Source organism: Danio rerio, chromosome 5, assembly GCF_052040795.2.
Source record: "Danio rerio strain M-AB ecotype USA chromosome 5, GRCz13ab, whole genome shotgun sequence".
NCBI classification, from domain to species: Eukaryota; Metazoa; Chordata; class Actinopteri; order Cypriniformes; family Danionidae; genus Danio; species Danio rerio.
In genome coordinates this window covers 28,057,628-28,083,651 of record NC_141025.1, presented here as the reverse complement: position 1 = coordinate 28,083,651, position 26,024 = coordinate 28,057,628, and the positions used below count along the sequence as shown (strand labels likewise).

Here is a 26,024-nt window from a genome sequence, read left to right as displayed (position 1 = left end):
ACATTAAATCACCGTAATTTAAGAAAGAGTACATAACTTTAATTTTTACTCTTTTAATATGTAATAAATACAACTTTTTACAGTAAAAATATATTTTTTTGGTGAAATAAATAAAAAAATACCGTAACTTCTCAAGCAAGTAATTACCCTAAAATCAACAGTATAATTCTGTGTAAAAACACATTTTGTTGATGTGTACTATAAAATTTACAATATAAAACCTTCAAAAATTCAACAGAAACTTACTTTAAATTCTACAGTAACAAGAGGTTAAAAGAATGGTATATGTTAGTCAAATAAAAGGGATAGTTCACTCAAAAAGAAAAAAATCCAAACCCGTAAGACCTTTGTTCATTTTCAGAACACAAATTAATATATTTTGGATTTAATCGTAGTTCCTCCCATAGACAGCAAGGGTTCTTACGCCACAAATTACAATGTTAAAATCCAAAGTATTTTAATTTCTGTTCCGAAAATGATTAATGACATATTTATTTTTTTTTTGGTCAAACCATCCACTTTGTTGAAAAACAAAAACAAAAAACAGCATATGCTGGTAAGGTATGCTGGTTTCAATGCTGGTCTTGCTGGTCTCAATGGTGGTCAGGGCCAAGATATTACATTGAAACCAGAATACGGGCATCAAAACATAGGCTACATCACCAGCATATGCTGTTTTATTTGAGTCTTTAATGTAAAATGTTATAATATTCTGTCATTTACTGTACTTTTGTGTATTGTTCATTAAATAGGCCCTATGGATCAAATCTGAGATTTAATTGCTAAAGGCAATGAAAAACAAATTCAAGATATAATTGTAAAAATACAAATATATCGACCTTTATGTAATCATTCATTCGTTCATTTTCTTTTCGGCTTAGTCCCTTATTCATCAGGGGTCACCACAGCCGAATGAACCGCCAATTTATCCAACATATGTTTTACACAGCGGATGCCCTTCCAACTGCAACCCATTACTGGGTCCATCCATACACACTCATTCACACACATACACTACTGCTTGTCTTTGGACTGTGGGGGAAACTGGAGCACCCGGAGGAAACCCACGTGAACACGGGGAGAACATGCAAACTACACACAGAAACGCCAACTGGCCCAGTCGGGGCTCGAACCAGTGACCTTCTTGCTGTGAGCACTACCCACTGCGTCACCGTGTTGCCCACTATGTAATCATGTTGTAAAAATATTAGATTTTTCATATTACTTTGTATTTAATCACAACTATATAGGTTAAAGGCTGAAATAAAAGGTTGAAATAAAAGATGCTAGAATGAGCAAAAATAAAAGATGAATTATGAAGACAATTATGAAAGTGTTTTTAATTATGAAATGTGTTTTATTATTGATTATTTATTATTAAACAGCATGTTTTAAAAATTCTGTAAAAAACATGAACACACATGCAGAGAAAAAAAAAATCACGATCTGCATGCAATGCAAGTGGTGAGTCCAATGCCTATTTTAAATTTTTTCATAGGGTAACTTGCAAATTGTGAAGTTGGGGGAAGACTTTTTGTCTGACGCAAAGTGTATTTATTTAACAATTACTTGTTAACTTGAGTATAAATTACGAACATTTATACTATTCAAAGTGCATATTTAAATGTAGTAATAGCACCACTCAGTAAACGAAGGTGAACTGTCAACGTTATTTTATATTTCAGTTGGCGAAAAATGAGCGCGCACACCGTTTAAAATGGCGGAATAGCACCGCCCAATGAGCTAACGTGAACTGTCGACATTTTATATTTCAGCCGCCGATTTAGCGCGCCCGCTCTTCAACTTGTGATGCTTAGTGCAAACCTTTGGCACCTGCTAACTCCACTTCTCTTTTCGAGGTAAGTCTGTTTGACAACACGGTTCTACACTAAAAGTACAATTTTACAGAATCAGTATTAGCGATGTTGAGTTGCAATTTCTGTGGCAAGTCAGTCAAATCATTGAGGGCTTATGTAATACATTGCAAACTTCACCGAAATGAACCGCGTTTATTTAAGTGCTTTGCAGCCGAATGCAAACAGACTTTCTGTACATATGCATCGCTTAAGGCTCATTTTTACAGAAAACATAACGTAAATGCGCCTGTTAACGTTGCTGTCGGGACAGATGTTATGCCTATTAAATGTGCAATGGCGTTATGTGATCGACAGTGTGAAGATGCTAAATCTCTAATAGCACACTTGAAAGACCACATTGTAGAAGGACGTGTTGTGAGTTGTCCAGTAAGAGGATGCACAGATGCTTTTAAAGTTAAATCTTCCTTTACCTCCCACATGTCACGGAAACACAAACATTTCACAGAAAGCACAATTAGTGACTTGTACAGAGTCACTATCACTATGTAATCTGTAACAACCGAATTAACGTCACATGACTGTGGCCATGAATTTGAATGTGATGTAGATACATCCGACGATTTCAACGATCTTTTTCTTAAAAATATTTGTTTATTTTACTTAAAACTGCAAGGGCAGCTCTTAGTGCCTGATTCAACCACACAGAACATTGTTGAGGAGATTCAAAATATACACGAGTTGGGTCAGACATATACTTTAAGTAAACTTGCTTCACAGCTAAAGAATGAAACATCCTTAACAGAAGATGAGATCACCAAAATTTGTCAGTCTGTCAAGGAATCTGATCTGTTTTCTGCATGTCATACAGGGCCAATGAGGACTGCACACACAAGAGCTCAGTGTTTCAAAAAAAATTTCAATTATGTGGAGCCTAAGACTGTTTTGTTAGGAAGGGATGAGAACAGAAAAGATAGGTTTGCCTATTATGTGCCAGTCAAAGAGACTTTAAAATGCTTATTGCAGTCTGATATGTGGCAGGATTGTATGTCTGAGGAGCACCCCACTGACACACCCACAGATGTTTTAACTGATGTTACTGATGGCCAGATGTTCAAATCAAATGACTTTTTTGTTCAGAATCCATCAGGCCTAAAACTAGTACTGTATCAGGATGCATTCGAAGTTGTTAATCCTTTAGGCTCTGCAAAGACAAGACATAAAATATTAGCTGTTTATTTATCTGTAGCTAATTTGCCACTTCATGTAAGGTCAGACACAAACCACATGTCACTTGTTTTATTGTGCAGAGAAAAAGATTTTAAAGAATTTGGGCATGCTAAGGTGTTCTCTAATTTACTAGCAGACTTAAAGTATTTGGAGGAGAATGGAATTCCTGTTTCAGATGAAACCGTAGTAAAAGGAACGGTCTATTGCATTGCCGGCGATAATTTAGGATCCCACTGCATTGGTGGGTTCTCTGAAAATTTCAGCCGTGCAGAACATTTCTGTAGATATTGTCTAATTACTCGATCTGAATTTCAGGGTGATCCAAATCTGTGTGGACCAGCCCGGACAATTCAAAACTATAACTCAGCAATTGACCGCATCCAAGCAGAAGGAGCACAAGACGTGGAAGGAGTAAAATTCAGGTCAGAATTCAATACTTTGAAATACTTTAATGTGTGTCAGCCTGGTCTGCCACCTTGTGTGGGACACGACATATTTGAGGGTGTTTTGTCATATGATGTGGCACTGTATCTGAAATACTTCATAAAAAAAAAAAATGGTTCACATACTCTACATTGAACAGGCGTATTAAACAGTTCAAATACTGTGCCTCAGATGCTGCTGCTAAGCCATGTGAGGTCAACCCTCAAGCAGGTAAGCTCACTGGAAATGCAATACAGAACTGGAATTTTTTAAGACGGATGCCTCTCATAATTGGTGATCAAGTGAAAGATGCAGCAGATGATGTGTGGCAGCTGACTCTGCAGCTGAAAGACATTGTGGACATGGTATGTGCTCAGAAAATCTCTGTTCCTCAAATTGCATATCTTGAAGTCCTTATTGAAGAGTATTTAGAATCCAGAACATCTATATTCCCCGAAACTAAGCTGAGACCTAAGCATCATTACTTACGCCATTATCCAGCACTGACTCTGAAATTTGGCCCCTTGATTAGATTGTGGACAATGCGTTTCGAAAGCAAGCATAGCTATTTCAAAAGATGTGCAAGAAATTTGAGGAATTTCAAAAACCTTGGTCTCACTTTGTCTAACAGACATCAGATGTTGCAGGCTTATTTATCAGCAGGCTCCAATAGACAGGCTGTTTTGCAAATTAAAGGTGGTTCTCCATTCTACTCAACACTGTACAGTAAAGGCATTCAGGATGCAGTCAGACAATATGGTTTCACTGATACCACAGCTGTCACAGTAGAAATGGTTTATAAAGGAACAGCCTACAAGAAAGGACAGTTCCTTGTCACAGGGTATACTGACTTGGTGGAATTTGGTGAACTTGTGCTCATTTTGGTAAAAAACAACACCGTTTATCTTTTGGTGTCAATGTACACAGCAGAATTCCTTCCTCAGTACCATGTGTACTCAGTGAGGAAAGACAATGAAATGATCCAGTGTTTTAACATCTGTGACATGATTGATTTCTATCCATTGGCTGCTTACATGAAAGATGGACAACGACTGGTTCCATTGAAACACAGTGTTTTGTCACACTAATTATGTCTTGTGCTGTCAAAATTGAAAGTTTTTTTTTTTTTTTTGTCTTTTTACATTTTTTTACTCAGAATGGATGACGTAGAGCCAAGCAACATAAGCAGTGCCATTACTAATGTGTTACCAGACCTACCAACCTCAAATCTAAATATTGTATTGGAGACATTACAATCTTTAGGTGTGGGAGCCACTGAAGATTTACAGTATATTAAGGAAGCTGATCTGCTCACAGTACTGAGACCAGTTCAAGCTAGAAAACTGTTGGCTGCATGGAAACAATCCAGTAAGTACATTATGCAGAAAGTTACATTTACTTGTAAGTTAAGATAAAAAAAACAAATTTCATTCTGTACATTTAAATTTCAATTTATTTTACAGCAGAGACAACTGAATTCCATAGTCAGTCAACATTGACCTCTCCAGTGTCCTCAGCGTGCTCCTCAGTCTCACTGTCTTCCTCACCCTCACCCTCACCATCACCCAGACACATGATTGCTACTGCAGATTGGGTCGACAGCTTCCAGATTCCATGGGAGAAGCTCCCAGAAGCCTTAATGCAGAGTTTGGAGAGAGGGAAAAGGCCAAGCTCAAAGTTACGCAGAGAACTGATCCGAATTGTAGTTGCTGAAATGATGCATGCCTCTTCTTCTCCTGGTAAACAATCCTCCACAGAGGTTGCGAAGAAAATGGTAGCAAAGTATCCACTGTCACTGCAAGATGTTATAGAAGGTGATGTGGTAGGAACAGGATATCACTCACTCGTCAAGCAGCTGCAAGCACGAATTGAAAATGTAAAGCGGTGTCACGTTCAACAAAAATAAGAGTCAAAATAGGATCCAAATGCAAGTGAAAATAAGGTTTATTTGACCAAGTCAAAATAAACAAACAGGGAAGTGACAGGCTAGGAGGACGACGAACACAGGGCAGGAACAGACAGGAAAAACAGGGTCCAGAAATATCTCCTCAGGGGCCTGAGCACAGATAACACACATGAGAACAGATGTAACGAACTGACAATGAGACATAGAAACGTCGCCCTGATATAGGGCTAATAATGAGCCTCAGCTGGTGAGTAATCAGCACCGCTGATAGTCGTCATGTCACGTGAGCATAACAAATACACATGGACAACCAAAACAAAACAAACCCACGTGATCAAACATACACTCCGGAAAAGCGCACAAACCTGCAACCGTGACATTACCCCTCTCCTAAGAGCACCTCCTGGTGCTCCCAGAAGAGCTTACCTGGCGATTGTAATCATCAATAAGAGAGTGATCCAGTATGTCCTTTGCAGGAACCCAACTCCTCTCCTCCGCACCATAACCTTCCCAGTCCACCAAGTACTGAAATCCTCGCCCCCTCCGTCTCGAGTCCAGAATACGCTTAACCGAATAAACGGTCTCCCCATCTACGAGACGCGGCGGGGGGGGAACCGGTGTGGGCGGGTTAATTGCCGTATGAAAAACGGGCTTTAATTTGGAAACATGAAACACGGGATGTATTCTCCTGTACGCTGGAGGAAGTTTAAGGCGGACTGCCACCGGACTAATGATCTTGATGACAGTGAATGGGCCAATGAATTTAGGTGCAAGTTTATTACATACGGAACGCAATGGAATATTCTTAGTAGAAAGCCACACTTTTTGACCGACGACGTAAACGGGAGGCTTCGACCGGTGGCGATCGGCTTTAGCCTTAGTGCGCGCACCCACTTGGAGGAGGGTCTGTCTGGCCCTGCTCCAAGTGCGTCGACACCTCTGGACAAAGGCGTGGGCGGAGGGGACCGCGATTTCGGATTCCAGACTGGGAAAAGCTGGTGGCTGGTAACCTAGACTACACTGAAACGGAGAGAGGCCCGTAGCCGACACTGGTAATGAATTGTGTGCGTACTCCACCCATGGGAGCTGCTGACTCCAAGAGGAGGGATTTTGGGAAACCAAACAACGTAACATGCGCTCGAGATCTTGATTGGCCCTCTCTGTTTGTCCGTTACTCTGAGGATGAAAACCAGAAGAAAGACTTACAGTCGCTCCCAATAAATGACAAAATTCTCTCCAAAATTTAGAGACAAACTGGGGCCCCCTGTCAGAAACCACGTCCGTCGGGAGGCCATGAATGCGAAAGACGTGATTAATGACAGCATCCGCTGTCTCTCTGGCTGAGGGTAATTTGGGCAGAGGAATGAAATGAGTAGCCTTCGAGAACCGGTCCACTACGGTCAAAACAGCCGTATTGCCACTGGATGGCGGGAGACCAGTGACAAAATCTAGCGAAATGTGCGACCAGGGTCTCGAAGGCACTGACAGCGGCTGAAGGAGTCCAGCAGGGGGGCGATTAGAAGTCTTAGAAACAGCACAAACAGAACAGGCCAAAACAAACTCGCGTATGTCCCGTGCCATAGCTGGCCACCAAAATCGCTGTTTAACCAAAAATAAAGTACGACTCACCCCCGGATGACAAGCCACTTTGGAGGAATGTCCCCACCGAATGACGTCAGACCGAATCTCCTCCGGCACAAACAAACGACTGGGTGGGCATCCGGCCGGGGGCGTTACCCCATCCAGGGCTGTGCGGACCCTGCTCTCGATCTCCCATGTCACCGCAGAAATACAAATGCTCTGGGGAACGATGGGCTCAGGAGACGGATTGCGCTCGGAAGAATCAAAAAGACGGGATAACGCGTCGGGTTTGGTGTTTTTGGAACCCGGCCGATAAGAAATGGTAAAGTCAAAACGTCCGAAGAATAATGCCCACCGAGCCTGCCTGGAGTTAAGTCGTTTGGCAGACCTGATGTATTCAAGGTTCTTATGATCGGTCCAAACGATAAAGGGAACCCCCGAACCCTCCAACCAGTGACGCCATTCCTCCAATGCGAGTTTGACAGCCAACAACTCCCGATTACCAATGTCGTAATTACGTTCTGCGGGAGATAATCGATGTGAGAAAAACGCGCACGGATGAATTCTGTCATCCGAGGCGGCGCGCTGGGACAGGATAGCGCCCACCCCCACCTCTGACGCGTCAACCTCCACCACAAACTGCCGGGCTGGATCAGGTGTCACCAGAATGGGGGCTGAAACAAAACAGCCTTTCAGTTTAGTGAATGCAGCCTGTGCTACACTCGACCACCTGAAGGGAGTCTTGGCGGAGGTTAAGGACGTCAGAGGGGCGGCGAGCTGGCTGAAATTGCGAATAAATCGCCGGTAAAAATTAGCGAAGCCCAGAAATCTCTGCAGGGCCTTACGAGACTCCGGAATTGGCCAATTTACCACAGCCTGAACCTTCTCTGGATCCATGCGCACCCCCTCGACTGACACAATGTGTCCTAAAAAGGGAACAGACTGTGCATGGAACACGCATTTCTCCGCCTTGACAAAAAGCCCATTCTCTAGCAGCCGCTGAAGCACTCGCCTGACGTGCTGCACATGTTCCTGGAGAGAACGAGAAAAAATCAGAATGTCATCCAGGTAGACATAAATAAACTGATCTATCATGTCTCGCAACACGTCATTTACGAGTGCTTGGAAGACCGCAGGAGCATTAGAAAGCCCGAACGGAAGAACGCAATATTCAAAATGCCCCCTGGGGGTCAAAAACGCAGTCTTCCACTCATGACCCTGCTTCATGCGAACCAAATGATATGCGTTACGGAGATCTAATTTCGTGAAAAACGAAGCCCCCTGCAGACGCTCGAACGCTGAAGACATCAACGGCAAAGGATACGTGTTCTTCACCGTGATGCTGTTCAGCCCTCGATAGTCTATGCAGGGTCTAAGAGAGCCATCCTTCTTTTTCACGAAAAAGAACCCCGCCCCCGCCGGTGAAGAAGAGGGCCGTATGATCTTGGCCGCTAGAGAATCAGAAATATATTTCTCCATGGCCTCCCTCTCAGGAATAGAAAGAGAGTATAACTTGCCTTTAGGCGGAGACGTACCTGGCAATAAGTCTATTGCACAGTCATAGGGACGATGAGGAGGTAGAGAAGCAGCTCGAGACTTACTGAACACTCTCTTCAGGTCGAGGTACTCACTGGGCACGTTTGACAGGTCCATGCGCTCCTCCTGAAACACAGAACAAGAGACAGCAGAACGAGCAGACGAAAGACAAGACTCATGACATTTCTCACTCCACGAGAATACAGAATTAAGGCCCCAATTAATGTGGGGTTTATGCAGAATCAACCAAGGATGACCTAAAACCACTGGTGAGTTGGAACAGTCTGTTAAAAAAAATGAAATGTGTTCAACATGATTTCCAGACGTAATCAGTTTTATGGGTTTGGTGGAGTGGGTGATGGTGGGAAGGGAAAGTCCACTGAGTGCGCGTACTGCAATGGGTTGTGATAGTGCTATAACCGGAAGTTTGAAACTGAAAGCGAAACTAGAGTCAATGAAGTTTCCTTCCGCCCCGGAATCGACGAGCGCCTGTGTGTTATGAGTTCCGGAACCCCATGATAAAGAGACGGGCAGTAAAGTAGCAGACGTAGAGGATTTGTCCATATTAATTTCACCCATCAGTAACCTCTTGCCTACTGATGGGTGTTGTCTTTTACGGGACAGGAAACCACCCGATGCCCCGCCCCACCACAGTAGAGGCAGAGTCCCTCCGATCTCCGTCGGCGCTTCTCCTGCACGGACAAGCAGGATCTACCCACCTGCATGGGTTCCGGGTCAACCACTTCCGGTTTCGCAGTCAGGACCGGAAAGTCAGGGACGAGCTCCGAAAACCCGCCTTGCTGCAGGCGACTCTCTCGACGGCGCAGTCTAGTGTCAACCCGGATAGCTAAGTCAACTAGCCCGTCAAGAGTTTTAGGAAGATCTAACGAATAGATCTCATCCTGAACCCGGTCAGATAATCCGTGCAAAAACATGTCCCATTGCGCCTCCGCGTTCCAGCCGCATTCAGCGGCTAAGGTCCGGAACTCTATAGAGTACTCCGCCACGCTGCGATTTCCCTGGCGGAGTTCAGCAAGAACTCGGGCAGCCTCTCTCCCGGAGGCGGCTCGATCGAAGACCTTCTTTAACTCTGTGGAGAACAGGTCGAAGGTAGCACAGCATGGTAACTTTTGTTCCCATGCTGTAGTTCCCCATTGGGCCGCCTTGCCTGAAAGAAGCGTGATGACAAACGCTACCTTGGATCTTTCGGTGGCAAACAATGATGGTTGCAGCGTAATATAAAGGGAACACTTGGACAAAAAGGATCGACACAAGAGGGGCTCCCCAGAGTAGCAGGTCGGGGGTGGAAGGCGTGGTTCAACAGAGCGACCAACAACCGCAGACGCTGGCGGTGTCACCTCCGGAGTCGATGCCGAGTCAGCCCGTGCAGCTCCAGCGATCAACCGCTGGACTTGGGAGGAAAGCAGCGACACTTGGCCGACCAGAGCCTGGATCGCCTGTGACGAAGTGACCAAAGCCTCATCCTGACGGTCTATCCTGGCGTTGCTGTGCGAGACGAACTCGGAGATTTGGGATGCACTCGCTGGATCCATAATAAGGTCAGTTCGTTCTGTCACGTTCAACAAAAATAAGAGTCAAAATAGGATCCAAATGCAAGTGAAAATAAGGTTTATTTGACCAAGTCAAAATAAACAAACAGGGAAGTGACAGGCTAGGAGGACGACGAACACAGGGCAGGAACAGACAGGAAAAACAGGGTCCAGAAATATCTCCTCAGGGGCCTGAGCACAGATAACACACATGAGAACAGATGTAACGAACTGACAATGAGACATAGAAACGTCGCCCTGATATAGGGCTAATAATGAGCCTCAGCTGGTGAGTAATCAGCCCCGCTGATAGTCGTCATGTCACGTGAGCATAACAAATACACATGGACAACCAAAACAAAACAAACCCACGTGATCAAACATACACTCCGGAAAAGCGCACAAACCTGCAACCGTGACAAGCGGTCTTCAGTACCAAGAATATTGAAGCGCAGACGGGGGTCAGATGAATTTGACACAGATGAAATCACAGCTGAACAGAGGGCAGCTGTTCAGGACACATATGGCTGCATAAAGTGGGAAATGAAGTTTATGCCAGTGAGTGAGACACTGGAAAGCCAAGAAGAGAAAAAAGAGAAAATGAAAGTGATATTTGAACAGGCAACCTTCAACACAGAGGAGGTAAAACATCTCATGAAGTGCACATACTTCTCCCAGCGTAAATCAGTGAACAGTGGAACCGATCTGCAATTCCTCATGCAAGAGTGGCCTTTCTTATTCAAGGAAGTTGGCATGGCAGTTCACTTTCATGAATTAACTGGTGTTTCCCTGAAAGAGACTTTCCTCAGTAATGTTGAAAAAAAAGGAAAACGTGTTTTAGATTTCATGAGAAGTGTTTGTGCAGAAAAAAGCAAACATGTTTTGCAAGCGGCCACAAAGCTGAAAATTCTGAGAGGACAGCTGGAGGGCTGCTCAGAAGATGTAAAAGATCTGGTGCTCCTCATCCTTTCCTACTTTAATGAAAAAGAGGAGGTTCTTCTATGTGGAAGAAACTTGTATGGCAAAAGAAGTACAAGTGGAAGGCTTACCTGTGACTCCATGCATCATTGTATGCGGTAAGTTGATCTGTTTTTTTGAAAGAGTCAGAGCTCATGTGTAATACATGTGTAATAGTTATTTTCTAACTATGTTTTCTTGCAGGAACATCATGTTATGCTGCAAAGCATTTCATGCTGAGTGTTGACCAGAAAATTGTCAACGAATACATCTCCACCTTCATCTCGGCTGTTTGCATGATGTTTGCAACCTACTACTGCCTCAACATTCACTATCCTGTGGGTCTGGGCTCCACACTTGAGTTTATTCAGAGGTAAATAATTTTATTTATTTATTTATTTTAAACAAATCACTTAATCTAGTGGTTAATTTTGAATTCTTGCATTCAAAAAGGTGTTTCTTCAACATCAATCCTGAGAAGGGCACAAAAGTGGAAACTAAGAAAAACAAGAAACAGCTAACAGTGAATCCAAGAGTCCTCACACTCATTGCAGATCTCTCAGATCATGAGTGGAGAGAGGCATGTTAAATATGGACTTTCAGTTCACATCATTTGAAGTGTTAACACAACACGTATACACCATTAATTGAGTTTTCAGTTTACCTTATCTGTTAACCACCAACAAAGAAAGTATGCTTTTAGTATTTGGGTTAATGATAATGTTTTATTGAGCATTGTTTTTGTTTAATTGGTAAACTGGCTTATTCCAGATTTTGTTAAAAGTACAATGTAACAGACATTTTTGTTAAAGGCTGCATTTGTTCCATTTTTTTTCTAGTTTTCATTGAGGGAAAGAGCAAATTTATATACTAAATTTATTTTTCTAAAGATGTTACAAAACAAATTCATTATACTCCCTGCACATAGTGTTATATGCTTATGATTTTGGCATTTATAATTATTATTAATTTATTTTTTTTGTTTCAAAATATTCTGGTACTAGCAAGGAGTTCAGAGTGTTTGGCTGATTACATGCGGAGTTTAATAAACCTTTTGGAAAATGCTTTCCAGACACCTTTTTTTCAGTGATTATTGTGACACTTCAGATTAAGTTAATGACTGGTGGGATTGCTAAAATCTAAGAATCTACGTAAAAGTAAGTAAACTAAACACTTGAGAATATTTATGTAATTATTTTTACACAAAACAGCATGTGTAAACACATTCTATAAGCTAAATATTGCATATTGTGTAAAATTAAAGCTTTTATCTTCTAACACATTTCAGGCACTGCATTCAACCTTCACTAGATGATGACTTCAAGGAAACACATTTCTGGACAAAAAGTGTTAATTAATACTTTTTTTTAATAATGTTTATTTTTTTAAAAATTTCACTTTTAATGAGACATTTTTGTTGTATCCACTTTATTGAACAGCAACACTAAAGTTCATCAGGAAACAATGGAAAGAGATCAGGATTGCAACTTTGGTTGCTGCAATAACGGTATGTGTTGTGTTGAACTTGTTGAGCGGCTTGTGAAGCACAGCTGTTGTTTTTCCCTAAATCTAGCCATTTATTTAGTACATGTAGTGTGCATACTGCTTTTAAAAGAGTGAAAGATATGCTTGAAACATTTTTGTCTTATTTAGGACAATATATTTTCTTATGTCTGCCAGAGTTTGAACACAAGGACTCTCTTTTCCTGACAAGTCTCTATTTGGATAAGAGACCTTTCAAGTATAAATTTGGGTAAGTTTTGTTGATTATTAAACATCAATTTAAAAGTACTAATTACCTATTTAACTCTTGCTTTACCTTACACAGATGAGCAATTCGGTGCTTCCAACTTTGCAGAAACGGGGTGTGGCCAGGCTCTAAGCTTCAGTGAGTACATATAAATTATAAGCTTTTAAATTAACTGCCATGCATCAATTTGTCAGATCATACATGCTACTGTTTGGTCAGTTGCTCAACTAACCTTACTCTGTTGGTATCACAAAATTGTAGAACTAAAATTACCTTTCATTAAAAGAGTATTTTATTACAACCCAAACGTGTTTCCAATCTTTCCTTGTATAGCAGTGGATTGTCCTAATTTACAATCTCAAAACAGATTTTTATGCTTGATCTCAACTGAAGTGTAATTTTATTTTAGTTTATATTTAACTTAATTTTATGCTAGCTTTTAAAAAATAATAAAAAATTATATTGCTAAAGTTGTCTTGCACATTTACAGAACAATATTACCACACATTCATCACATTGTCATCTTAGTAAAGTTTGTTTGTGTTTAAAAAAAAAAAAAAGAGTAAAGAAAATCTCAGCTAAATTGTATTATATTTATGTACATTGTTTACATTATTATTATTATTCTTTTGAGTTGGAAATAACACAAACTGCTCAATATTTCGAAACTGCAGCAATATTTACTGTAGCTATTGTGTAAATGCTAAAATTAGTTATATTTATTTAATAACTATTAATGTTAGAATTGTTCCTTTTTTGTTTCTTTTCCCCTGTTCACAGAGAGGACCTTCTAAAAGTTCCGGTTTTCTGAACATTGTATCCTGTGTGTAAGAGACCTCTCTTCAGTCAAGTCTGGACCCAGTCAGACGCCAGTCTTAAGGATAATTGATGGTAAGCAGTGTTATAGTATGGTGTAACAAATGCTAGGTAGACTCAAGCAGTCGTGGGTGATAAAAATTGTTATTTCATCATTTCATTTTTGTAATTAAAAAAAGATACACAGTATAAATACACAAATTAAATAAATGGTGCATTTATGTTTTAGCTACAGTAGGTGTATTTATATAGAGGAGCAGGAGTGCTGGTCAGAAATAAAATGAAGAAGCAAATTATCAATTTAATAACTGAAGCATAAAAATTTACATAAATTACCATTTAAATGGACAAATAAATAGACAATTGTAAAACTATTTATTTAATTCATGTTTTAAAATGTGAATTAATCAAAGCGTAAAAAGTATATTTATTCATTCATTTTCTTTTTAACTTAGTCCCTATATTAATCCCTTTATTGTGGGTCGCCACAGCGGAATGAACCGCCAACTTATCCAGCATATGTTTTACGCAGCGGATGCCCTTCCAGCTGCAACCCGTCACTGGGAAACACCCATACACACTCATACACTACGGACAATTTAGCTTACCCAATTCACCTATACCGCATGTGTTTGGACTGTGGGGGAAACCGGAGCACCCGGAGGAAACCCATGCGAACGTAGGGAGAACATGCAAACTCCACACAGAAATGCCAACTGACCCAGCCGGGACTCAAACCAGCGACTTTCTTGCAGTGAGGCGATCGTGCTACCCACTGCGCTACCATGTCGCCCTAAAAAGTATATTAATAAATACTTTTACTTTGCCACATGATTTCCTCGAGTTAATCGATTTTTTTGTCTATTAACATCATTTTACAACTTTAGATTATAGTGTTTACCATCAAATTTTATATCAATAAACAACAATAGTTGACAACAGAACAGCATTAACAATACCTGCAACACTGTGATTATAATAATATATTAGCATAATGCATTAAAGGAATGGTTCATCTAAAAAAGAAAATTCTGTTATTATGTTCATGTAGTTCTAAAAACGAAAGACCTTTGTTCATCTTTTAAACACACTAAAATATATTTTATATTTAGTCCAAGAACTTTCTTATCCTCCCTTAATAAGTACATGTAATCAGTAGTTAAATAAAAATGTTATGATGATGTAACTGGTGTTATGATATACACTGGGTAATGCTCCCAGTGTACCATGTTATACATCAGAAGTGTTGTTGAAAATGTTTCCCAAAAGTATTATCATTGCTTCACACAAGGAGCATTGCTATCTGTGGGAGGATCAGAAAGAGCTCTTAGATTAAATAAAAATAATAATAATTTGTGTTCTGAAGATGGACAGAAGTCTTAAGGTTTTAGAACAACATGAAGGTGAGTAATTAATGACAAAATTTTCATTGTTTGTTCAACTGTCCCTTTAATTATGACCACACACTAAAAATAATGGTTTGGGATAAAAGATAAAGTAAAAGACTCTTTATAGCAGACAATGATGTTTGTATACTCTTTTGAAAAATGTACTGTCAACACAGATCTTTAATTGCAGTTTAAAGCAAAAATGGCACACAATGTAAATATTTTATCAACTTTATATTTAAACTAGTTTTTCTACAAATATATATTTTTAAAAACAATTATTTTATTATAGTTATAGCAATTACTCAACCTAGAAAACTTTAGTGTATTTTTTTGTAAGAATGACTAGGATTGTATCTGATGACTCCTATCTGATGATTTAGTACAAATTGTGTGAATTGTTGAATTTAGGCTCCAAGCTGACAGAGTGAAGCAAATACTTATGATAGCTCAGTGCTGAGATGTGTCTATTTCAATCTTTTGCCCTAATATTGATTATTAATTATTGTATTTATTATTAAAGTGGCCTACAAAATTCTATGGTGTTGCTTGTGTGCAGTTCATTGGTAATCAATTAAAGAAAAGAAGACTGAGTTTATTTCAGTTCAAGCATATTTCTCTTGAACTAACTTGTCTTTGTGTCTGTTTTCTGCAGAGAGATCATGCCAGTCCATATTGAAATAGTGACTACATGCAAGACTTCAAGCAGTACTACATTTCAAGTTTGGAACATACACAGTCCTGTGTCTTCCGTCAAGTGTGGGCTCAATACTATTGTTCAACCAGAGCAAGCAGCCCTGATGGATGTACAGTATATGTCTTCATTGATTATCCTTACTTTTATATATGGACACATTTTATTTCCAACATCAACACGCCTTTGTGAGTACACTGGTCAAGTTATTGGATCAGCTCAAACTGTTTTAACACAGTCCCTGTATGTAGTTTCATTAAAATCTAATAATTATAGTTTGTGCCTTCAGTTGCTATAGACTGTATTTACTAGTTCATTTTGCAATTCAAAAACCTGATTGATTGTTGTAAAATCTGTGGCAAACAACTGTAATGTCTTTTGTGTTTTACCGTGTTTTTTACGGTAAAGTTCTGGCAACCACAGCTGCCGGTAATTTTCTGTAAAACTGAACTTTACAATAAAATACTATTATATTTAATACAGTTGTTTTATGTTTATTACGGAAATAGAATGTAGTTAGTTTTACAGTATATTTATTATACACAGTAGTTTACTGTAAAGGAATTTACACTTACGACTGCTATTTTTAAAGTAATTTACTGTAAACATGTTTACAATACATTTGTTTTATTTAACAGAAATTTACTGTAAACATACAGCAGTTTTCAACTGTAAAATTTACAGATCATCAAAAAGTATTCTGTAAAGCATTGCACGTTGCAACCTTATATTTTACGGTGAACTTCTGGCAACCACAGCTGCCGGTATTTTACCGTATATTTCACCCGTTATTTTTTACAGTGCACTTGGAAAATGGGAACACGTGCAATATGCACTCACAATATGCTTGCACAAGCTGCGTGCCTCCATTGAAAATAACAGACTTGCACGTGCAAAAGACACGATATACGAATGTATGAATGGCCCCATAAGCAGCTACACTTCTCCTCTCATCCAGAAGATACCTTCACAATCGATCCTGCACATTAATCCAATTTAGCCTGTTGGTCCACCAGTGTCCTCTTTGGCAACAAGTATTGTCATAGAATGCTTTTTATTAAGCTATTTAAAAGTGCATGCTTATTAACTGATGTTGCAGCAGAAAACGGGATTTAAAAGAAGCATTTTTTTCTATTAAAAATTATATTTGTGACGTAACGCAATTACACTGACTTTAGTAACTGCAATCAAATTACACATGTTTAAAATGTAATTAGTTCCATTACTGCATTCAACAAAAATTATTATCATTAGAATTCAGTAACTCTGGTAACTACAATATAATATTTGTGTTTTAACAGTTTGGATTCATAGACCTGGTGCACCAAAACCTTGGTATGATCTGAAGTTAATATGAAATAAGAGAAAGTTACAAGACGGAATAGGAATTGAGTTGTTGTGGGTCAGTACAGAATTAATAGGATTTATCTCAGTGATGATAAAATCAATGCAGAATGAATTACCTGTTGAATTATACTGGGCCTTAATGTCTTTTTCACCATAGCTTGAGAGGAAAAACAATCTTAGAGCTGATATATTATTGTCCAAGAATATTGACTTTGCGCTATTACTCATGCTGGAATTATGCAACATTTGACCTTTGATATGAAACAATGAGTTTATGTAAGTCAGAATATTAAAGTGTTGAGAAAAATATACCATAAGCATGCTCGAGCATTGATGCACAGAAATACCTGGATAGAGGTTTACAATACAAATGTTTTTATATTTCGAGTTCTCAGTGCATATCTTTAAACAAATATCCATACACTGAACATCCATATATTTCAAAAAAGTTATTTCTATAGTCATACATTTTGATTTATAACATTTCCATTCACTTTTTTTTTTCATTTCACTGCTTTCTGTTTTTTTTTTACATCTTATTTGTTGTCTCACAGCTCCCTGAAGCCCTCACTGTGACTTTGTTTTCTTATATACATATTTTTGCACAGCAAAATGTCTCTGACGCTTCGTTTCACAGTAGAAAAAACACCACTCAATTCGCTGCCCACACATTGTGACCTGCTTTGCAAGATAAAAAAAGAGAAGCAGACAATGTCCAATGACAGAATAAACGCATTATGGATTTGTCTGAGTCTGGTTGGGATGAAATAATCACACAATTTCACAAGGACCTATAGAAAAACGCACAAAGAACAGGATCCTGCTGAGGGACATGCTAAGAATTTAAGATTTCATCACGTTTTTCTGTACATGAACTAAACTATGAAAAGTCAGTCCTGGGTCTTCTTTTTAGATAATAACAGTGTTGGATGGGGATCAGTACATCTTAGATCAGAACTTCAAAATCAAAGCATAGAATGATGTAATCACCTTTCTTGCATGTATGTTGTATAACAGTGTCTTACTCTTACTCTTGTCTTACTCGATGTCTGACATGATGAAGACAGGTGCAGCAAAACACTGAATATCACTAACACTTCTGAACTCTCCTGATATACTTGACTTCAAACAACTAAAAAGTGCTGCTGCAGGGCAAACACACACACACACACACACACGAATATAAGTACTTGTGCAAGTGCTTGTTCACAGCAAAATTCTAAACATATTCCTCTTGACAAATCAAATTTTTTAGAGATCAGAGATCTACACTGCCAGATGAAAACCACCCTATTAAGAACACATTTTAAATCAAGTCATTTTTATTTCGATAGTGCTTTAGACTGTGAAAAATGAATAGATAGGGATAAAAGGCATAAGAATAGTTCACTTTGTGGTACATATTCAGCATGTCAGGCTTGTTGAGGGCTAGTGTAGTTCTAGTTAGATTTTAAAAAGTTTCATTTAGTTCACTTTATGACCCCAACCAAACAAACCAAGGGTGGCACAGTGGCAAGGAACCAAAAGTCCAGCAAATGACGAGTTGAGAACAAACATTCCAAGAAACCAGTCTCTAACAATGTAGGGGATCCATTCTTCTATGGGTGTACTCACACTACCGTATGTACAGTTGCCTTGAACCGGGCCGAAGCATGCTTGTTCCCCTCCCGTCTCCCCCGACGGCCCGCACTCGCATTACATCCGGGCCTGGGCACGCTTACGTCACTGATGATGCACTGTTCAGTTTAATAAGTGATCTCGCTCAGCACAGTGGAGATTTCTTTAGTTATATCATTTTAGTTGTTTGGGATGCGGTGACGCAGTCAAATATTTCTCTGAACAGATCAGCCACTTTTGACGCTCATAAACAAACAAAGTCCTTGTGCTGCAGGTATGAGGAGGTTTGCTGAAGGCACAGCTTTCGTGCAGTGAGGGTTTTGTGTCTTTAATAATCTACGACAGTTTGCGTTCATTAAACAGTAAGAATGATTAATAAATCTATATCAAACAGTCCCTTAAAAGTCACGTCTTGTCTTCAGTTTCAGGCTCAGGCGAGGTTTGCACTCACACTACAAGCGTACCGTGCCTCAGCCCAAGTGAACCGCGCTCTGGCACACCTCTTAAAACCGGGCCAGGGCCGCCTGAGCCCGATTCAGAGCACTCACACATCTCAAACACTCCAGGAAACGGGCCTGGGCACCGTTTGGATAGCATATTGTGAGTACGCCCTATGGCTAAATAAAGGAATAGTTAATAAGTGAAGAAATACTGTTAATATAATGTTGAATGTAAAACTAAATCAATACAAGAGCCGAATAAAATAAAACAAACGTTGCAAGAGATATCAAAATAAGGCAAAAAATATTAAAAAAAACTAAATTAAATACAATTTAATGTCAAATTCTTAACCACAACAGAACTAAAGCCTCAGCAGGCCAGATAACATGTTTACAGTCTTGTTCACTTTTGTTGTAAACTGTCTTAGTTTGCTCTTTGTATTTGTCAGAAGGTATGCTGCTGTAGCTCATCTGCTTCAAGTTTCAATTTACATTGTATTCATCGATGATCCTCTGCAGACCTTAGGTAAACAAGTGTTTGCTAGAGTTACTGTTGTGTATCTTCCAGTCTGGTCATTCTCATCTGTCCCATGCATCAACAAGACATTTGTGCCCAGAGATCTGCCATTGGATAGTTTCACTTTTTTGTCTAATGATCCTAAAACATGGTTAACTTTGGTTGTGCAAGAACATCTTTGTGTATCAGCAATTTCTGATACAATCAGACAGGCTCATCTCGCACAAAAAAAAACATGTCAAGTTCACTTAAATCACCTCACATCTCCATTCAAACACTCTTAAGAGGGCAGGGGGAGAGCAATCACACACATATAGACAAATAAAGCATGTTTTAAAGATGTAATAAAATGTGTGTTCAATTGAGACATTTTAAAAGCAATAACAAGATTACCATGTTGTCATGTTAACATTCCAAACAATTACAATTGAATTTGCCTTTAAGCACTCTCTTCACCAAGTCCATTCATAATGGCTTCAATGTGACACACAAGTGCCCTGCTCCCTCTAAATCCTCACTTCAAAGGCTCTGCTCTTTAGTTTAATGTAAAGAAATGCTCATTTTTGATTGAAATTTGCCTTATTTATACAGAAAATATAAAAGGGCAGATTTATTTCTGTAAGGATTATGTTTAATAAGGTCAGGGTTTGGATACAGAGCCTACAGTTTGTAAAGGCTAAAAATCATTATGTCTATGCAAAGTCTCAATATAAATAAATGAAATGAATATATGTGTGTAGCTGGTGTTTCCAACAAAACGGGGAGCAAACAGCCGTTCAAATACATTATTACAAGTAATTTATTGCCTTGTTGGGACGTTTATTTTTCCCTCATGAGGAAAACTGCTTATACAATAAATGATACAGAATGACTTGAATTAAACGATGCAGAACTTTTTTTGATAGCCTGGCTTCCATTAAAGATTTGCACAGATCTTTTGTGTTATTTAAATGTCAAATTTTAAAAAATTAAGTGGTTAAATTATGGTCTCAAAATAATACATTTGCAAAATTGAATTCAGAAATTCCAAACGCAATTTGTAAATACACAAATCCAATTCTTAAATTCAAAACAAATGTTATAAACACACAAAAACACAATTCTTAAATTCAAATCACATTTCATAAACAAAAAAAACCTGATTTGTAAATTCCAAACATTTAATAAAGTCGCAAATCCAATTCATAAATTCAAAGCACAATGTCAATTCAAAACACATTTCATGAATTTAAAACACATTTCATAAATACTCAAAACACAGTTCGTGAATTCAAAACAATTCATAAATTCGAAAATCTATTTGTAGATTCAAAACACAATTTAAAAATGTACACATCCAATTCATTTGAGGAATTATTTATGTTTTTTACTTGCAAATTAACAAATTGTGTTTTGAATTTACCAACAGTGCTTTGTAAATATGAATAGTGCTGTGCCTGTATGAATTATATTTTTGCAAATGTATTATTTTTGAGACTCCATATTAAATTAGGTGGCCAGATTTTACAAATCATGATGACAGATGTTGATTGGTTTATTCATTCGTTCATTCATTTTCTTTTCGGCTTAGTCCCTTTATTCATCATGGGTTGCCACAGTACAATGAACCCCAACTTATCCAGCATATGTTTACAGCAGCGAATGCCCTTTCAGCCACAACCCGGCACTGGGAAACACCCATGCACTCCTGCATCCCCACACATACACTACGGCCTTTTTAGTTAATTCAATTCAGCTACAGCGCATGCCTTTGGAGTTGTGGGGAAAACTGAAGCACCCAGAGGAAACCCACATACACGGAGAACATGCAAACTCCACACAGAAATATCAACTGACCCAGCCAGGGCTTGAACCAGCGGCCTTCTTGCTGTAAGGCGACAGAGCCACCGTGTCACTTTGGTTGGTTTACAGTACATACAGTATATTACAGCCATACATTTAATTCAAGAAGACATAGGCAAATTTTCCAAGAATTTAAGACCAAAAAAATTATTACACGAGAAAATAGCCATATTTAAGGTGATTTTGTGGGGTTTACAACATAAAATATCTTGAACTGTGGATTCAGAATCTCATGCTACCCAATCAAGCCAGTTACTATGAATAAGTGTACATCCATATCTTTAAAGGATAATGTGAAAGTCGTTTACACTAGCTAAGCTGTAAATGCGAAAAAGTTTCATGAAATATTGCTTTTTAAAAATAATTTCTGAACAACCACCTAATGCGAACAACAAAAACGTTTTTTAAACACCATTTTTGCTAAAGTGCTTCCATAAGGCATATGGAAAAACAGCTTGTGAGGCTTTGTTTGGTATCAGAGACAGAATGTACTGTTTAAGCAGTTTTTAAAAAATTACATCTATGAAAACATGGAAACCAGTGCATGTGCGTATGCATTTAATCCTCATTTTAATGCAGACTTATCTTCCATTAAGCAGCAGTCCCCATTACAAACAGCAAGCCGAATCAATTTACCTGCATCCTTTTTAAGAATTGCAGTACAGCGTATGAGCATGTGAACTAACATCACAGAGCAACATTCTGTAAATGTACATAATCTCAACGCTGTTGCTTATACTGTTATTCCTATAATTAGAGCTATGCAAGAAAGCACAACCCACATAAAGTGTTCTTACCAGTGAAACTTATTTTACAGAGGCTTTGCAGCCAATAAAACACCCGATGCACCTTAATCCGTGTGAGAAGAGAATATCTCGAGAGCCTGAGAAATACTGCCATTGGAACTTTCAAAACAAAATGCATGGAGAAATTAAACTCTCTGTCTGTATGTCATATTAAATCTTTGCACCACTGAAATAATGTTCAGATAAGCATTGCTGCCGGTGTTACAAAGTGCCTAAAGCACATCTATTCAGGGCCGTAAGCTTGCAGAGGACTAAGCAATAATACACACTTTTGTTCCAATTTCCTCTGCCTGCAAAGGGAATACGAAATGTCAAACGGTATTCCTTTCAAGCAGCTAAATAATTACAGCAGTGGAGGACACAGCAGGGGCAGAGGCCTTCAAAATCCACCATACAAGCATCACCTTCTACTGTCATATGGAAAATGAGAATCGACTCTGCCACAATAGCTGTCTTTTATCCTGTTCACCTGCCAAATGCTTTTTGAAAACATAATAATTGGATTTGGAAAGTGTAATTAATATCGTCTAACATAAAATGCTTTGCTCAGAAACACAAACAGCAACACAAAGACTTCTAAACTGACTTAAAAGGATAGTTCACCCAAATATTAGAATCTGCTGATGATTCACTTAACCGCAGGCCATCCAAGATAAAGGTGACTCTTTCTTCATTGAGACATAAAAGTAAAATATAAGACATCAATTGGTCCATGGTTATTCATAAATGCAAACGCTTGTTGACTTTCAAAAAACATAAACAGGTAAAACTACACTGTAAATAATGCAGGGTTCCAAATAATTGATTTGTGGTGAGGCAACAACTCAAATCAATTAAGTTAACTAATTCATTTTTACAAATTTAAGTGGATTGAACATAAAACAATTAAGTTGTACATACAAAACCCTAGGAATCATGTTGTTTCAATTCATTTTAAATAAGTAGTTTAAGACAAACAGCTAATGTCATCTTTTGAGTGTAAATTAACCTAGCAGGCACAGGACATCAACAAGACGTCAGATTGATGTCGTACCCCAATGTCATGGGATACTGCATTTTGTTTGGAAATGAAAATCAGGTTGACGTCAGATTCCAAAGTCAGACCGACATCAATGCCCAACGTCAGACAGATGTTACATTTCGGTTACTTTTCAATGCAACCTAAAAATATAAATGTCTAATGATGTTACAGCTTGACGTTATGTGGACGTAAACAATATCATGTCTATCAGACGTTGTTATTGGATGTCAAATTAACATTGTCATTGGAGGCTGGCAACCTATATCTAATAAATATTGATGTCTTATGACATTGTGTGTCTGCTGGGAGAAAACATTGATGGATGAATGGATGTAAAGCGATAGGTCAATGTAAGAAACTGAACTGCCTCACTTAGTAATAACATCCAGAAACTAAAGGTTTGCTTCTTAAGGTCTCAATGTACAGTATGGCGAGGACCGAACTTAATTTTCACAGGTATTCATTTAGATTTGCCTACAGTACGTATGTTTTTTTGAGGTAGCCATTTACTTTATTACAGTATATGAAAGGATCCCAGTTTTAGCCGAAACTCTTCAATATTCTCCTGATGACAAAAGTCACAATATTTAGATCACCTGAGGGTGAGTAAAAATAGCTGACTTTAATATTTGGGAGAACTATAACTTTAAAGGCATGGATGAATTCTATATACACTGTAAAAAATAAATTCTGCAAAAAGTCTGAAAATGAATATTGATTGATTGATAACATTACTAATCTGCAAAACTGTGTTTTAGTATGTATAAACACATAAAATGTACTGTTGCTTTTTTATTAGCTTTCAACTGATTATTTTACAGTGTATACTGCTAGTAAAGGTCTCAAAGGAATAGCTAATCTAAAAAATTCAAATGTTTACTAGCCTGGGTGTCATTCAAGGCTCGTATAACTATCTATTTATACTTTGTGCATACCATAAAAGTATATGTGAGGGCAAGATTTAATGCTGTAATTTTTTATACAAGAAAAGCAAAAAACACTATATAAACACTTAGATAATAAACAAACTACATTCTGTGTCTTCTGAAGTCACAGCTGTAGAACACAATTTGGTACATTGATAAAAATGATGGGTGACCTCTAGTCAACCCTAAGTTTACTGTAGTTCTCTGTTTACTTTGTTCGCTTTATAATGAGTAAACCAGTTCCAGTGTCCTGAACTGCTGGAAGTGTAAATATGTTTGCTAAGTTGACCATACCACTGTGATCAAAAAGCATCGCAGTCGTGGGGATCAGTTAGTTGAAACACAAATAATTACCACAGCACCCCAGCGGTGACACTGATAAAGCAAATCACTGGGGCTTGATCCTCCCTCTATCTTATCTGCTCTGGCAGTTCAATCTTGGAATTCCGTTTGAAGTGCACTGTGCAGCACTAATGTCAGAGTAATTTCAGTTCCCTAAAGCCCAGAATTGCCTTGAAAGTGTGACTTTATTTTCTCTGTTTCCTTTCATTGTGGATTCAGGGGAGGCATTCAGTAGGAGAGCGCTGGAGGAGCCGGCCCTGATCTCTGGGATGCAGACTACACAGATAGGCATCAAACGTTTAATCACTGGGGTCTCATTTGGAGATGTGAGAAAAAAAAAATTGTTGTGGAAACGAAATGCCTGTAGTGACAGTGAAGAAGACAGAGCACATGGCAGCAAGATACACGTAATGAATGCAGTACTTGTGTTCAATCAAATGTAAATACGTGAACTCCGAATCATTCATTTAGGTCATGATATGAAAGAGGTTTGTTGTATTTATGGTTGTTTACTAAAAAACTAATGTGAATTAAATGCAATAATGAAAGTATATCTATTCATCTCGTGACCTATGCATATATGTTTACACATTCATCCATCTACACATCCAACCAACCGATTCTATCTGTTCATTACTTGTCTGTATACAAATAAAACCATTTATGCATCCATACACTCTAAAAATTGCTGGGTTAACTCAATATTGGGTAAAATATAAACAAAGCAACCATTGGGTTAAAAGAGTCATTTACATTTGCTTAAAAACATTAAAGCAATGTCTTAAACATTAAAGCAATGTCATCCTACCATCTACCCATCCATATATCCATCAGTCTTTACATTATCCATCTATCTATCCATTCATCCATTTACCTTCCATTGACACATTCATCTATCCATACACACCCATCTACCCATTCATTCATCTATCCACCCTTCTATATTTCTTTTTACCTATTTATCCATGCACTATCTATCCAAGTAGATGCTTATTCCTCTATACACATGCATACATCTATCCTATCTCTCAATCTGCCCAACCATCTATCATTCAGCATTCTGTCCCTCTATCTTTCCATCTGGCCATCCATACACCCAGCATCAATGCATAGATCCACCCAGCTGTCTACCAATCTATCTACCCACCATACATCCATCCATCTTTCTGTCTACCCATCCATCTACTATTTATCTACTATAAATACATGCTCATTCATATATACATATCCATCCATCCCCTTCATTAATTTGCCCAACCATCTATCACCCTGCATATCATTCATAAATCCATAGATTTATCCTCCTACTAGCAAACCATAGATCCACTCATCTGTCTACCAATCTATCTACCAACCAACCATGAATCCATCTATCTTTCCACCACTCCATCTTTCTGTCTACCCATCCATCTATCAGCCATTTATCTAAGTACACGCTCATTCATCTATACACATCCATCCATCTATTTTATCTTTCAATCTGCCTGATCATACATCATCCAGCATTCTGTACCTCCATCT

The 26,024-nt window shown here is 38.5% G+C and overlaps 2 protein-coding genes and 1 long non-coding RNA gene across 5 annotated transcripts in view; 2 read left to right on the top strand and 1 right to left on the bottom strand.

Annotated features, from left to right (window-relative positions):
* The window catches only part of unc5db (unc-5 netrin receptor Db), a 443,298-nt gene that overhangs the window by 343,398 nt on the left and 73,876 nt on the right, over positions 1-26,024 (bottom strand). The window lies entirely within an intron of this gene.
* Positions 2,543-5,373, top strand: si:dkey-49o11.1. Its single transcript, XM_087253015.1, has 3 exons — positions 2,543-3,466; positions 4,624-4,835; positions 4,931-5,373. Exons 1-3 carry the CDS (start codon positions 2,691-2,693, stop codon positions 5,371-5,373), a joined length of 1,431 nt encoding a protein of 476 aa, XP_087109141.1. The 5' UTR covers positions 2,543-2,690.
* On the top strand, positions 12,017-16,123 carry LOC101886271 (uncharacterized). 2 transcript variants are annotated; one of them, XR_015491237.1, is made up of 7 exons: positions 12,017-12,154; positions 12,286-12,344; positions 12,437-12,504; positions 12,678-12,750; positions 12,826-12,885; positions 13,528-13,638; positions 15,607-16,123. It is a non-coding gene; the product is annotated as an uncharacterized LOC101886271 (long non-coding RNA). The 2 variants fall into 2 exon arrangements; XR_015491236.1 differs by lacking the exon at positions 12,017-12,154 and having other exon boundaries at positions 12,197-12,344.

Bases quoted from the DNA above. Each gene is read 5' to 3' on its own strand.
- si:dkey-49o11.1 (XM_087253015.1), top strand. From the start codon at position 2,691: ATGAGGACTGCACACACAAGAGCTCAGTGTTTCAAAAAAAATTTCAAT. The intron at 3,467-4,623 runs GTCAGAATTCAA...TTTTTTACTCAG, and splicing joins GTGGAAGGAGTAAAATTCAG to AATGGATGACGTAGAGCCAA. The intron at 4,836-4,930 runs GTAAGTACATTA...TTTATTTTACAG, and splicing joins GGCTGCATGGAAACAATCCA to CAGAGACAACTGAATTCCAT.